The 15780-nt window shown below is 41.6% G+C and overlaps 1 protein-coding gene across 1 annotated transcript; it reads left to right on the top strand.

Annotated features, from left to right (window-relative positions):
* The first annotated feature begins 328 nt into the window (after positions 1-328).
* On the top strand, positions 329-14787 carry LOC135507973 (proteasome subunit alpha type-3-like). The gene is made up of 10 exons (XM_064927822.1): positions 329-431; positions 2206-2288; positions 2392-2515; positions 6549-6650; positions 7085-7231; positions 7973-8038; positions 8127-8173; positions 8291-8358; positions 9675-9739; positions 14523-14787. The coding sequence occupies exons 1-10, from the start codon at positions 411-413 to the stop codon at positions 14565-14567; spliced, it is 768 nt and encodes a 255-aa protein (XP_064783894.1). The 5' UTR covers positions 329-410; the 3' UTR covers positions 14568-14787.
* Positions 14788-15780: the final 993 nt, after the last annotated feature.

Here is a 15780-nt window from a genome sequence, read left to right as displayed (position 1 = left end):
ATGGCAAGTTAACTGCTGAACTTTAAAAAATATACATATATATTTAACCTTTATTTAACTAGGCAAGTCAGTTAAGAACAAATTCTAGGCCAGCCAAGGAACGACATAGTTTGTTTACCAGCGTATTACCGATTAAATCTCTTCATTTTGAAATGAGGTTAAACATTGAAGACTATAGTATTTTAAAATGAGTATGACTAGTGTATAAAATCTTCCTGTAGATGTTTATGATGAGTTGTGCACTTCCACCTCTCCCGCTGCGATTACACTCCACCACAGGAGGTGGCAGTATTTTTGCATGTTCAGTGCGGCTGCTGTTGTACGTAAAGGCATTTTCTTGTTGGTTGGTGAATGACTGGGATGTGCTGAAACACACCAGACGGAGTTGTTATAAAGGAGTTTTTAACACAATGAGTTCAATAGGAACTGGGGTAAGTTTGATGGCTAAGATACTGCTCGTTATACATTTGTATGCTACCAAACGAAAGGTTTGGTAACTTTTTAGCACCGGCTCATTCTTGGACAAGTTAGCAACAAAGTTAGCCAACTTGCTAATGTTAGCTAACTGTGGCTGCTCTGTGGTAGTTTTAGGTTTTACAGTAGTAGATAACTAATAACACATTAAATTACGTCATTCGTTTAAGATCTATAATCATATGTAGAGTGAAACACTTTACATTGGTTACTGATACCTACCTAAGTAACGTTAGTTATTTCATTACAGAACTAGAAAGCTAACTAGTTGTCATGCCTGCTGACTCACTTGTACGGCAGCTTGCTAGCTAAATTAGCAATGCTGGTTGAACTAAATCGAAATTGAAACAAATTCAACCGAATGGTGTTGGGGTATTGGTTGCTCTCCTATCACTAAACAAATGTTTTATTTCACCACTGGGTAAATGGAATTTCACAACATGTTATCTACAAGTTCTTTAATCTTTTAAAAAGCTAGAAAGACGCGCTGGCACCTATAATGTAAAAATGGGATTACTCAAATTGTAATGTCACATGCACAAGTACAGTAAAATGTCTTAATTACAAACTCAAAACCCAACAGTGCAATAATCAATAACAATATATTACTAGAAAAAAAGCACACGATGAACATTAAATATGAGATACGCAATGAAGTAAGTAATTAATTATACTATATACAGGAAATATTTAAGTCAGTTCCAGTACCATATTTACATGTGCCGGGATACTGGAGTGATGGAGGTATATATGTATAGGGATAAGGGTACAAGGCAACAGGATATAAGATAGAGTAGCAGCATCTTGCAGGTGTGTAGTCATGTATGTGTATATTATGTGTGAATGAGTGTGTAGGGCCCTGTGAGTGTGCATAGACGGTGCAAAATATTGAAATAAAAGGTAAATAAAGATTAAAAGGTTAACACGGTCAGTGTAGCTATTTTATCTGTTGTATTACTTGTGGATAGAAGCTGTTGGTGTCAGATTTGATGCACCGGTACCTCTTGCAGTGAGGCAGCAGAGAAAATAGACTATGGATGGGTGGTTGGGGTCTTTGAGGATTTTCCAGGCCTTCTTTTCACACTGCCTGATATAGAGGTCCTCGATGGCAGGGAGCTCAGCACCAGTGATGTACTTGGCTGTCCGCACAATCCTCTAGCGCCATACCAAACTTATTCAACCTCCTGAGGGGGAAGTGGCACTGTCACGCCACCTTCATGACTGTGTTTGGACCATTTTTAAGTCTTTAGTGATTTGGACACAGAGGTACTTGGAAGTTCTCTACCTGCTCCACTACCGCCCTGTCGACGTGAATGGAGGCGTGCTCTCCCCCCCTTGTTTCCTGTAGTCCATGATCAGCTCCTTGGTCTTGCTGACATTGAGGGAGAGGTTGTTGCTTCGGCACCACACTGCCAGGTCACTGACCACCTCCCTATAGGCTGACTCCTCGGCGCCGGTGATCAGGCCTACCACCATCATGGCATCAGCAAACTTGATGATGGTGTTGGAGTTGTGCGTGGCCACACAGTTGTGGGTTAACATTCAGGCCTATCATGAAGCTACTTCCATGGTTTTTGCTAGCTAATATTTTGAAAATTGACACCCTTGAGTTTGGTTAGATTGATGTAAAGGTATGAAGTCTGGCGGTTCCTGTCAATCACAAGTGTAGCTATGTTATCTCAACAGCGGTGGCCTTCAAAATATAACATATAAAACTCTTTCCCTTTCTAGTATGACTTGTCTGCCTCCACCTTTTCACCTGATGGAAGGGTATTCCAAGTGGAATATGCCATGAAGGCAGTAGAAAACAGCAGGTATATTATCCTTCCCTGTTTGAGTGTTTTCAATGCAGTACCCACATGATGGAAAATAACCCAAGTGTCTCAATTTGTTGGTTCTTGTTCTTTCTCCTTACAGCACAGCTATTGGGATCCGATGCAAGGATGGGGTTGTGTTCGGTGTTGAGAAATTGATTCTCTCCAAACTTTATGAACAAGGCTCAAACAAGCGCATCTTCAATGTTGACCGTCACGTAGGAATGGTATGTATTCATCCAGACAACATCCATAGTGTAATTACAGGGCGAATGTTGACCAACAACTGATGCGTACATAACCAAAAAAACAAATAGGTTGTCTTATAATCAAAGGATTATTGATAACATGTAAGCTATATTTCTGAGCTTGTCTGCAAATCTTTATTGAAAGCATAAAAACATTTACTTAATGCACTTGTTTTGTTGCAGTTATTGGTTGGCTAGCTGGCTAACCCTAGCTACATTAGCATAGACGTGACAAGCGACTAAACACTTCAAAACAGGAGATGGTATCAAGAACAAAATACAGCTAGCTGAAACAAGCCTTCTACAATTAACCACACACCAGCTTCTAGTCAATGTTGCTAGCTATCTGACTGATCAGTGACAATAATACACAGACTTTTACCTCTGGGCATTTGTCATGACGTTGTCAACCCCATATATTAATCTCGAAAGATCTTAGAGGGGGACTGAATTCTGCTGCTCATTAAGAAAAACTGGATTTGGGTATTGGGGATGTGGTTGGGTGTGATATGTTTGGCCCTCTTGACTCATGGTATAAAAATTTCACTCTCAAAATAGTCAGAATGAATCTAAGAAGAATCAAGAAATCTGTAATAACTTGAAGTTTTTGTCAAAGACCAATTTAGACCAATTTTACATCTAGCTAAAAATATTTGGTGCAGTATCTCTAGTTAAATGTGTTTTAAACTACCCAGTACTGCAATCCTGACACTCGACGCGGCCGCTGCTTCCCTTATTTCTGACAACATTTCTACAACTTCAGAAAGCTGTCAAACTATGTTTGTCAATGAAGCTAGCTAGTAGCACATTGAGCAGGCAGGCCACGTTAACTAAATCCGCTTATCAAGTCACTGGCGAAGTGGCCTAGTGCTTCGGTGCCATTTTTACAACTTTCTCACTATTACCGAGGTGTGAGTCTGGAGGTTTGTGTGTGTCTGTGTGGCGTTCTGTGATGGAGCAGTGACTGTCTGAGGAACGGGCTATCGTACTGTAGTGACATGGGCTGGATAGAATTAGTCTGTCTTTAGAACGGGTAATAATTGCTTTATTTGCCCTGCAAAATAATAGAACAATATTAACAACTTTAGGAGAAAATCTTCGTAGGCTAGAATATTTGGGAAATAACGCTGTAGATGTCCTGGAGAGCAGGCAGTGTGCCCCCGGTGATGCGTTTTGGGCTGACCACACGCACCACCCTCTGGAGAGGCGGTTGCGTCCGGTGCTGTAGCCGTACCAGGCAGTTATGCAATCCAACAGGATGCTCTCAATGGCGCACCTGTAGATGTTTGCGAGGGTCTTTGGTCCTACCAAGCTGAATTGTTCAGCCTTCTGAGGTTGAAAAGGCGCTGTTGCACTTCACTACACTGTCTGTGTGGATGGGTTATTTCAGTTTGTCAGTGATGGGCATGCAGATAAACTTGATGCTTTTCACCCTTCACTGCTACCCACGTGGATGGGGGCGTGCTGTCTCCTGAAGTCCACAATCATCTCCTTCATTTTTTCCTGTCACCACTCCGCCCACACCACTTCCTAATGGATCTGTTGGGGTAGTGGGTCTAGGGTGTCGGGTAAGGTGGATGTTTGATCCTTAACTAGCCTCTCAAAGCACTTCATGATGACAGAAATGGGGACTACAGACTGGGATAGGGAGAGATTGAATATGTCCGTAAACACTCCAGCCAGCTGGTCTGCACATAATCTAAGGATGTGGCTATGGATGCCGTTTGGGCCGGCAGCCTTGCGAGGCTTAACACGGTTAAATGTATTCACGTCGGCCGCGGAGAACGAGAGCTCGCAGGAGCGAAGGAAGTAGCAGAATGGAGGCGTGATTGGATTTGCCAAAGGGGGGCGGGGGAGTAGCAATGGTCAAGATTTCTTGATGAGCGAGTTGCGCAGGCGATGTGTTGATAAAGCTTTGGTTGCATTTTCCTCATATTTGCTTTTAGGGGGCGGTGGTACGAACATAGGATCCAATTCAGGAATGTCTAATTTTTGGTCAAAATGCTGGTGAGTGACTGCTGATCTAATATCCAAAAGTTATTTTCGGCTATAGGTAATAATGCTAGAAATGTTCTGAGCAAATAATACGAAATAACACACACAAAATACTGCGAAGTTGGCTAGGAACAGGGTGACCATATCTGTTGGCGCCATGTCTGTTGGAGCCTATCGAATAGAAACACAAGATGGTTAAGGAGTATCCATTATAAAAAAAATAAAACCATGACTAGGTTTAGGCTATAGCCCATGCATCCAACAGAGGGAGATAGATTTTCTGACTGGACATTTTGGGGTGCTTTGGTATAATTTCTCGCTTTGTCTAGCCTACATTCCTCTCTTGCGTTCTGTATAACATTTTTATTGAAATAGGCTAATTACTCTTAATGTCACTTGTGTGCTGCGAGACTGTTCTTTACTGTAGGACGCCAGTCAAGTTCAAATAGGCTAAACCATCGTGTGTCACATCACAACGTCGTCACAATCTACGAATGCTGTCAATCATCGTAAATAGACGATGCTATCGTAATAGCACTCAACCTTACTTTCAACACAACATTGGTGACGCGTTGTCTTATCTAAACAAGTATGAGGCACTGTGTAATGTGGGCAGGTCTGTCTGTCTAGTTTCTGCCGTACAATTGAATAGAGTTGCAGAGCAAGGAAAACGACTAATTCAAAGACTCTGAGCGTGCACCGCTAGCAATTTCACACCGGTTACATAGGATGATCACATTTACATTTACATTTACATTTAAGTCATTTAGCAGACGCTCTTATCCAGAGCGACTTACAAATTGGTGAATTCACCTTCTGACATCCAGTGGAACAGCCACTTTACAATAGTGCATCTAAATCATTAAGGGGGGGTGGTGAGAAGGATTACTTATCTTATCCTAGGTATTCCTTGAAGAGGTGGGGTTTCAGGTGTCTCCGGAAGGTGGTGATTGACTCCGCTGTCCTGGCGTCGTGAGGGAGTTTGTTCCACCATTGGGGGCCAGAGCAGCGAACAGTTTTGACTGGGCTGAGCGGGAACTGTACTTCCTCAATGGTAGGGAGGCGAGCAGGCCAGAGGTGGATGAACGCAGTGCCCTTGCTTGGGTGTAGGGCCTGATCAGAGCCTGGAGGTACTGCGGTGCCGTTCCCCTCACAGCTCCGTAGGCAAGCACCATGGTCTTGTAGCGGATGCGAGCTTCAACTGGAAGCCAGTGGAGAGAGCGGAGGAGCGGGGTGACGTGAGAGAACTTGGGAAGGTTGAACACCAGACGGGCTGCGGCGTTCTGGATGAGTTGTAGGGGTTTAATGGCACAGGCAGGGAGCCCAGCCAACAGCGAGTTGCAGTAATCCAGACGGGAGATGACAAGTGCCTGGATTAGGACCTGCGCCGCTTCCTGTGTGAGGCAGGGTCGTACTCTGCGGATGTTGTAGAGCATGAACCTACAGGAACGGGCCACCGCCATGATGTTGGTTGAGAACGACAGGGTGTTGTCCAGGATCACGCCAAGGTTCTTAGCGCTCTGATCGAAATGGATCTAGGAATGGAACAGCTTCCATAAATCTCGCAAATCTCTTGTTTTGGAAGGTACTGACTTTGTGACAAATTATGCTGTTAACACTTTGTAGTCAATTTCTACAGTTGTCAATGTTTCTGACTAATATCGAATATCAATGCAACAGACAGTTTTCAACCAGAATTTTTTTGGGTTCACCTGTTTTTAAAGCAGTTCATCTCATAGAAAGGGCGAACAACATTTGAACCTGCCTTTAACTCATTAAAATGAGACTAGGCGATTATACAACGTTGCCACGAGCACCACAGATATTGCAGATAAGCGCGATGCACTCTGGTATGGCCAAGAATGTGTTTCATGCTGCTGCCACATGATTGCTGCTGGACCATAACAATGGAGAAGCTAAGCATCAAGCCTAACACTCTTAGTTGTTGTGGAAGTCGTCCCGATTCTGCTGTTTACTTTGTGCATTGCTGAATCTACCTTTACTTTCTTACCCATAGGCAGTGGCTGGACTACTGGCTGATGCTCGATCCCTGTCTGAGGTGGCCAGAGAGGAGGCCTCCAACTTCAGATCCAACTATGGACACAACATCCCACTGAAGGTAAAAAAAAATAATTATGTTGCTATTCAGTGTTTCCCTCAAACTCCTCCTCAGTTACCCCGTCAGTTCCACATATTTGATATTTATTTATTTTTATTTTACCTTTATTATTTTACCTTTATTAGGCAAGTCAAGTCAGTTAAGAACAAATTCTTATTTTCAATGACTGCCTAGGAACTGTGGGTTAACTGCCTGTTCATGGGCAGAACAACCGATTTGTACCTTGTCAGCTTTCAACCTTCTGGTTACTAGTCTAACGCTCTAACCACCAGGCTACCCTGCTGCCCCATATATTCCATTACAGGACTACCACGCCTGATTCAACTGGTTAACTGTGACTATGCTAACCTATTTTGGCGACATTCTAAATTGCTTTGTCCCTAAATCCTATGGACAGTCATATTCTTTGAATTGCATATAATCTCTCTTTACAGTATCTCTCAGAGAGAGTGGCCATGTACGTTCATGCCTACACACTATACAGTGCCGTGCGGCCGTTTGGATGCAGCTTCATCTTGGGCTCTTACGATCAAGATGATGGTCCTCAGCTGTACATGGTTGATCCCTCTGGAATCTCATTTGTGAGTTAGGTTTTGGGTGTTTATCACTAAACTAACTGTTGTCTAATGTCATTAACTTACTGTTGTCACACTACACTCTTAGGGCTGGTTTCCCGAATCAAGATTAAGACTAGTCTAGGAGTAAGGGGCATTCTCAATGGAGATTTTACAATGAGCATGTGGTTTACTCCTTGACTAGGTTTAATCTGGGTCTGGGAAAATTGCCATTTAAAGGCCCCAGTGCGGTCAAAATGTATATATAAAACACAGGAAAATCACATTTCCACACAGGTTAGACTAATATTGTGAAAATTATAAGGCCCTTTTAGTGTAAGAGCTAATTGAAAAGACTGCATGAGCTTTCAGCACGTTTTGGTGTTATCGAGTTTTGGCCTACCATGGTGACATCACCATGCGGTAAATTAGTGAATAGACCAATAAGAAAGGGTTCAAACCCTTTCTACCAATAAGTTAGTATTCTGTTTTTCCCTCCCCAGACATGCCTAGCAAAATTCTTGCTTGAGGATTTTTTTATAAACCATTTTAATTGAAAGTACTTCATTGTTACCCAGAAATGATTTAAATAGTAAGATTAAAAAGATTGACCTTTTAAGGTGTTTGGAAATTTGCAATGTATTCTCAGAAGGGAATGTTTTGATTTACCATCTCTATATGTCGTCATGCAGCCTCAAAGTGATGTGAAATGTGTAACATTGTTGTGAAAATGTTCAAGATGGTCACTGAAATGTTTGTTTTATTAAGGGTTACTGGGGGTGTGCTATTGGAAAAGCCAAGCAAGCCGCCAAGACAGAAATTGAAAAGCTTCAGGTAAGAATATTCATTTAGCCAAGTTGTCCAATTTCATAAAACATGGGAATATCTTCATTGTTTCTTTGTATGTCATTGCCATCAACAGATGAAAGACATGACCTGCAGGGAGTTGGTAAAAGAGGTGGCCAAAATGTAAGTGTTTTTTATTTTATTAAAGGAATACACCTACTGTTGCTCATTCTCATAAATAGCCTTCAATCAAGGCACTGTGTATAACTTATATGTACTGTTGTATTTTTGGTTTTGTAGAATCTACATTGTACACGATGAAGTGAAAGACAAAGCGTTCGAGTTGGAACTCAGCTGGGTTGGAGAAGGTAATGCAGCTTTCTCTTCTATACACTGAGTGTACAAAACAGACACCTGCTCTTTCCATGACAGACTGTCCAGGTGAAAGCTATGATCCCTTATTGATGTCACTTGTTAAATCCACTTCAATCAGTGTAGATGAAGGGGAGGAGACAGGTTAAAGAATGGTCTACCACACAAAGGACAATCCAGCCAACTTGACACAACTTTGTGAAGCATTGGAGTGAACATGTGCCAGCATCCCTGTGGAGTGTTTCGAGACCTTGTAGAGTCCATGTCCTGACGAATTGAGGCTGTTCTGGGGGGGCTGAAGGCAGGAATCATCAGCTTGTCACACACCGCTTTGCATTTTCAAAATATATACTTAATTGTTTGAAACCTGAACATTTTACTACATATGAGGCATGTCTTACCTGGCTTCAAAGTAGCCTAGCCAAAATCAGACCATATCTGTGAAAGCAATTATTTTATATAAACTTTCTTTCATTGTCCAGTAACCAAAGGCACACTTCTAGTCATATTAGCAACCCATGCTAGTAGTTGCATATTCAACCACCCCTCTTTCTAAATTTCTAAAAGATATTATGCATTATGGAATGAACATTTGCGCTTGTGCGCATTGTTGCACTTATGTGAAGAAATAATGGTTCATGAACATTAAGCTAAATGTTCAGATCTGTTGTCACTCATTCCTTTTTCCCCTCTATTTTCTTTTATGTAGCCTATGCCTATTGGTTGTGTGAATTTGAGACCTATCGTCCCACAACTGTCCCAGAGTCTGTTTTGGAATAGGTTATTTCTTTCTCAAAAAGCTGACCAATAGAATAGGTCAACTTTTTTACTATGGGGGATAGCAGATTGAGATAGGCTAGTGATTTTGCTGTTTGTTACTGGTCTTGTTGGCTGAGGAAAAGTAAATGTGGACAGGTATTCTAACATCAAAGTGCGCGTCAGAATTTGGTAAGAAGGAATTGTTGCATCCTGACTTGCATGCTCTGTTAATATGAATTACAATAATCAAAATGTCATTCTGGGCACCGTGGGTGGATGCCCTAATCAGGTTATGCACCCAATCCAAAAGGGTCTGGTAAATTTCTTAAATGTCCGCTAAATAAAATTATGCCGGTCAAATGTCCGGCGCCTAATTTTTCTAACGGAAACCCTGGCGTGAGCAGTGTTCCACTCAAATCTGAAAGGTAACCCAGCTCATAAAAGTGATGTATTGCATGCATGTGCAGTCATGGCCAGCTACGTGACAGGCCATCGCCCGATCCAGTCAAGTCAATGTTGTGCATAACTTATGGCCTTCATTTCCCTTCACCAGTGACAAATGGAAAGCACGAGCTGGTTCCTAAAGACATCAGGGTGGAGGCAGAGAAGTATGCTAAGGTATGTACCACGACCACCAGTTTGTTCCATGGCATTTCTGTGACCTGGGTTCAAAACAACAGTACCTTCAAAGTATTCTTTCCACATTTTATGGTTACAAACTGAATGTAAAATGGAATAAATTGAGTGTGTCATTGGCCTACACACAATACCCCATAATCAGTATTCAACACCTTTTATGACGAGCCTAAATAAGTTGAGTAAAAATGTGTTTAACTCACATAAGTTGCATGGACGCACTCTGTGCAATAATGGTGTTTAACATATATTTTTTGAATGACTTCCTCATCTCTATACCGTACACATATCTGTAAGGTTGAGCACTGAATTTCAAACAGATTCAACCACAAAGACCAGGGAGGTTTTCCAATGCCTTGCAAACAAGGGTAGACGGGTAAAAAAAGCAGACATTGAATATATCCCTTTTGAGCATGATGAAGTAATTGATTATACTTTGGATGGTGTATCAATACACCCAGTCACTAGAATGATACTGGCGTCCTTCCGTTAACTCAGTAGCCAGAGAGGAAGGAAACTGCTCAGGGATTTCAACATGAGGCCAATGGTGACTTTAAAACAGTTAGTTTATTGTCTGTGATGGGAGAACTGAAGATGGATACACAACATTGTAATTACTCCACAATACTATGCTAATTAACAGAGCAAAGAAATTAACTTCATGTCCTGAATAGAATGCGTTATGTTTGGGGAAAATCCAGTAGTGATCAACAACCAACTTAAGTTTGAATTTAAAAGGAATAATCCGCAAATGTTGTACAAACCAGGTGTGTAAAGCTCTTAGAGACTTACCCAGAAAGAATCACTTTCTGAAAGCACTGTATGTCTATGGATCGAACTCGGGTTTCCTGTGCGCCACAAGACTGTTAGCCTTCTGAGCTAAATCCTAGGTTTTAGCCCAGGGAGCAAACTAGTCTTCAGGTCCCAGGCAAGGTTACTCATCACACGAGCGTGGTTCACTAAACTACCATTATACAGTATCTGTTAGTGTTGCACGGCATACCAAAACTATAATAAAAAAAACGGTTGGGTATTAGAAGCGAAAGGAACAAATTCTATCAAATGTCTCACGTTTGAAAATGAGCTAAATGTGTTAAACATATTAGAAAATGATACATTTGGACAAACGATTACAAGACTATAACAGAATGCATCAGTGTTTGTATTCCCTGCAGCTTTCTGAAGAAGCATCGGCACAGGAATGCCTGTCTGGGTGTGCATATGTTGACCACTTTGTGTAGCTGTTAGAAGGGTTGGGTATGTTACTTTCTAGATGTAGTCAGTTAGTTACAAGTTACCTGTACAAAATTGTAATCAGTAACATAACTTTTGGATTACCCAAACTCTGAATGTAATCTGCTTACTTTCCCCTCAAGAGGCATTAGACGAAGACAAAAATGAATTACCAATATTGCAGGATAAATGTTAGTTTACATTTTCACAGCACTGTATTTGACCCCTTTCTAATTTTCTCCACATTTTTGATACTGGATGTTATCAGATCTTCAACCAAACCCTAATATTAGATAAAGGGAACCTGAGTGAACAAGTAACAACAATGACATATTTATTTCATAAACAAAGTTAAGCAACATCCAATGCCCGTGTGGAAAATTAATTTCCCCCTTACACTTAACTGGTTGTCACCTTTAGCTGCAATGACTCCAACCAAACGCGTCCTGTAGTAGTTCAGTGTCTCACATCGCAGTAGAGGTATTTTGGCCCACTCTTCCATGCAGAACTGCTTTAACATGTGGGTTTTCAAGCATGAACTGCCCCTTTCAAGTCTTGCCACATCTCAATTGGGATTAGGTTTGGACTTTGACTAGGCCATTCCAAAACTTTAAATTTGTTGCTTTTTAGACATTTTCATGTAGACTTGATTGTGTGTGCTGGATTATTGTCTTGCTGCATGACACAGCTGTGCTTCAGCTCACAGACGGATGGCCTGTCATTCTCCTGTAAAATTCTGAGACAGACCACCACCATGCTTGACCTTTGGTATAAGGTTCTTACTGTGGAATGTAGTTTGGTTTTCGCCAGGCATACTGGGACCCATGTTGTCAAAAAAGTTATACTTTTGACTCATATGTCCATAGAACATTCTTCCAAGAGTCTTCATGATCATCCAGGTGCTTTTTGGCTACCTTGAGTCAACTTCTTGTATATGACGTGGTTCCTGTTGTGTCTGGCGAAATTCAAACACTTCTTATGGATTATTATTAGTTTATCAGCATGAATTCGATTGCTCAATAAAAGCCCCACTCGGGGTCTTTTAAAATTGAACATTTTTTTCTGGCGGTATGGAGCACAATACCACAGAGGAGTTTAGAAGTGAACTCCCTCAAACTTGCATTCCATAGGCTGGGATCTGCAGCTGTTGCAAGAGCGCATTTCCCCCTGGTTATCCACTGGTCACAAAAAGTGATTGATAGGCAATTTAAACTTCAATTCAACCATTATTGGGTTGAACAGCCATCCACAATCCGTAAGGCGCAAATAGCTTAAAGAGAGAGCAGCAGTATGATTCACATCAATACAATATGTAGATTCCAATAATAAGTTCTCCATAATCGCCTGAATTTTACACCGCTGCTGTTATCCATAGCTCATAGCGTTTTATTCAAGTTGAATAATATTTTGATGCCGACAGTCGTAACATTGGAAGACATGGCTTGAACTGTAGCCTACGAAAGTCTATTCCTGCTCATTTCCCATCAAATACATTTTGTGTCATCATAGTGGTCTCTGACTTGTGGTCAGGCTTGCTCAGGTGGGGGGAAAACGTACACCCTTTTTTCAATGCTGATTTGAATGTCATTGAGAAAACAAAGGTGTCAACCTTTTCGCAAACATCCTTTAATCTAGTTTTTCACAAGTATCTGTTTTTGTCGGTAAAATTGCGATGGCAGTGGGAACTCCTTTTATGTGCAAATATTGATAGAATAACCATCGTATTGAAGTAAGCATGGAGTCACGCGATGTTATGGGGTGTGGTTCTCCCACTACAACTAGGGATACCATGCAATTTATTAGGCTACAGATGAAAAACTATGAACTTCACAGGGTGGTAAGTGCATAGTGATCTGGATGCTCCTTTCCAATAAACATTGTGGGTCTGATTCTGGTGACAGACGCTAAACTGCTGTTTTACAAATGCAAGTATTCTCGCTCTTAATCTCATGTACAGTGGTGGCCAAAAGTTTTGAGAATGACATACTAATTTTCCCAAAGTCTGCTGCCTCAGTTGGCAATTTGCATATATTACAGAATGTTATGAAGAGTGATCAGATGAATTGCAAAGTCCCTCTTTACCATGCATCCCAAAAAAACATTTCCGCTGCATTTCAGCCCTGCCACAAAAGGACCAGCTGACATGTCAGTGATTTTCTCGTTAACACGGGTGTGAGTGTTGACAAGGCTGGAGATCACTCTGTCATGCTGATTGAGTTTGAATAACAGACTGGATGCTTCAAAAGGAGGGTGGTGCTTGGAATCATTGTTCTTCCTCTGTCAGCCATGGTTACATGCAAGGAAACGCATGCAGTCATCATTGCTTTGCACAAAAAGGGCTTCACAGGCAAGGATATTGCTGCCAGTAAGATTGCACCTAAATCAACCATTTATCAGATCATCAAGAACTTCAAGGAGAGTGGTTCAATTGTTGTGAAGACTGCTTCAGAGTACCCAAGAAAGTCCAGCAAGCGCCAGGACTGTCTCCCAAAGTTGATTCAGCTGCGGCATCGGGGCACCACCAGTACAGAGCTTGCTCAGGAATGGCAGCAGGCAGGTGTGAGCGCATCTGCACGCACAGTGAGGTCGAAGACTTTTGGAGAGTGGCCTGGTGTCAAGAAGGGCAGCAAAGAAGCCACTTCTCTCCAGGAAAAACATCAGGGACAGACTGATATTCTGCCAAAGGTACATGGATTGGACTGTTGAGTACTGGGGTAAAGTCATTTTCTCTGAATCCCCTTTCCGATTGTTTGGGGCATCCGGACAAGCTTTTTTCCCCAGAGAAGACAAGGTGAGCGCTACCATCAGTCCTGTGTCATGCCAACAGTAAAGCATCCTGAGACCATTCATTTGTGGGGTTGCTTCTCAGCCAATGGAGTGGGCTCACTCACAATCTTGCCTAACACAGCCATGAATAAAGAATGGTACCAAGATATCCTCCGAGAGCAACTTCTCACAACCATCCAGGAAGTTTGGTGACGAACAATGCCTTTTCCAGCATGATGGAGCACGTTGCCATAAGGCAAAGGTGATAACTAAGTGGCTTGGGGAACAAAACATTGACATTTTGAGTCCATGCCCAGGAAACTCCCCAGACCTTAATCCCATTGAGAACTTGTGGTCAATCCTCGAGGCGGTTGGACGAACAGAAACCCACAAATTCTGACAAACTCCAAGCATTGAATATGCAAGAATGGGCTGCCATCAGTCAGGATGTGGCCCAGACATTAATTGACAGCATGCCAGGGCAGATTGCAGAAGTCTTGAAGGTTTTTTTTTTTTTGACTCTGCAAATATTGACTCTCTGCATCAACTTCATGTAATTGTCAAATGCCTTTGACACTTATGAAATGCTTGTAATTATACTTCAGTATTCCATAGTAACATCTGACAAAAATATCTAAAGACACTGAAGCAGCAAGCTTTGACTATCGTGATACTAAATCTGGTATTGAACTAATTTCTGCTATTGTGGTAACATTAGTCTGTCTTTCTGGTGTCTGATTCACAATGCTTCTTGCTTCTACCATAGGATTCTTTGGAGGAGGAGGATGACTCTGAAGAAGACAACATGTAAACTCAATTCTGCGGTTTCTTCACTTGTCACACACACCTACTGACAGGACAGCTCTACAAGAAAGACGGAAATGATTTTGTATGTTTTGTAGTCAATGGACCATTCATGTAATTACTTTCCCATTTGGTTTGATGGATTACACAGCTTTGAAATAAAAGTGGATGAGCACTGTTTATACTAAAAGCATCTTTGACCATTAAAAGAAAGGTTATGTCAAGTCTAGGGTCTGCCTTGGTCATGTTATTTTTTGCCAATGTATTAGAGGTCGACCGATTATTGGAGGACCAGAAAAGCCGATAACGATTAATCGGACGATTTTTATTGATTTGTAATAACAATACTGAATGAACACTTATTTTAATTGAATATAATACATCAATTTAGCCTCACGTAAATCATGCAAAAAGTGTTGGAGAAGTAAAAGTGCAATATGTGCTATGTAAGAAAGCCAACGTTTCAGTTCCGTGCTCAGAACATGAGAACATATGAAAGCTGGTGGTTCCTTTTAACACGAGTCTTAAATATTCCCAGGTAAGACATTTTAGGTTGTAGTTACTATAGAAATTATAGGACTATTTCCCTCTATACCATTTGTATTTCATTAACCTTTGACTATTGGATGTTCTTATTGGCACTTTATTGCCAGTGTAACACTATAGCTTCCGTCCCTCTCCTCGCTCCTCCCTGGGCTCGAACCAGCAACACAACAGCCACCATCGAAGCAGCGAAGAACTACTAGAAGGCTCAGAGCGAGTGAAGTTTGAAACGCTATTAGCGCACGCTAGCTAGCCATTTCACTTCGGTTACACCAGCCTCATCTCGGGAGTTAATAGGCTTGAAGTCATAAACAGCGCAATGCTTGACGCACAATGAAAAGCTGCTGGCAAAACGCACTAAAGTGCTGTTTGAATGAATGTTTAGGCGTATGCTTCTGCCTACCACCGCTCAGTCAACTTTGATACTTGTATGCTTAGTCAGATTATATGCAACGCAGGACACGCTAGATAATATCTAGTCATATAATCAACCACGTGTAGTTAACTAGTGATTATGATTGTTTTTTATAAGATAAGTTTAATGCTAGCTAGCAACTTATCTTGGCTTACTGCATTCGAGTAACAGGCAGCCTCCTTGTGGAGTGCAACGAGAGAGAGGCAGGTCGTTATTGTGTTGGCCTAGTTAACTGTAAGGTTGCAAGATTGATTCCTCGAGC

This window comes from Oncorhynchus masou, chromosome 21 (genome assembly GCF_036934945.1).
Source record: "Oncorhynchus masou masou isolate Uvic2021 chromosome 21, UVic_Omas_1.1, whole genome shotgun sequence".
NCBI classification, from domain to species: Eukaryota; Metazoa; Chordata; class Actinopteri; order Salmoniformes; family Salmonidae; genus Oncorhynchus; species Oncorhynchus masou.
The sequence above is the reverse complement of the archived record's forward strand: the minus strand, read 5'-3'. Positions and strand labels throughout refer to the sequence as shown.

Excerpts from the sequence above, each read along its gene's own strand:
- LOC135507973 (XM_064927822.1), top strand. The coding sequence starts at position 411 with ATGAGTTCAATAGGAACTGGG. Across the intron at positions 2,289-2,391 it reads AAGGCAGTAGAAAACAGCAG|CACAGCTATTGGGATCCGAT; the intron begins GTATATTATCCT and ends TTCTCCTTACAG. Across the intron at positions 8,174-8,290 it reads GTAAAAGAGGTGGCCAAAAT|AATCTACATTGTACACGATG; the intron begins GTAAGTGTTTTT and ends TTGGTTTTGTAG.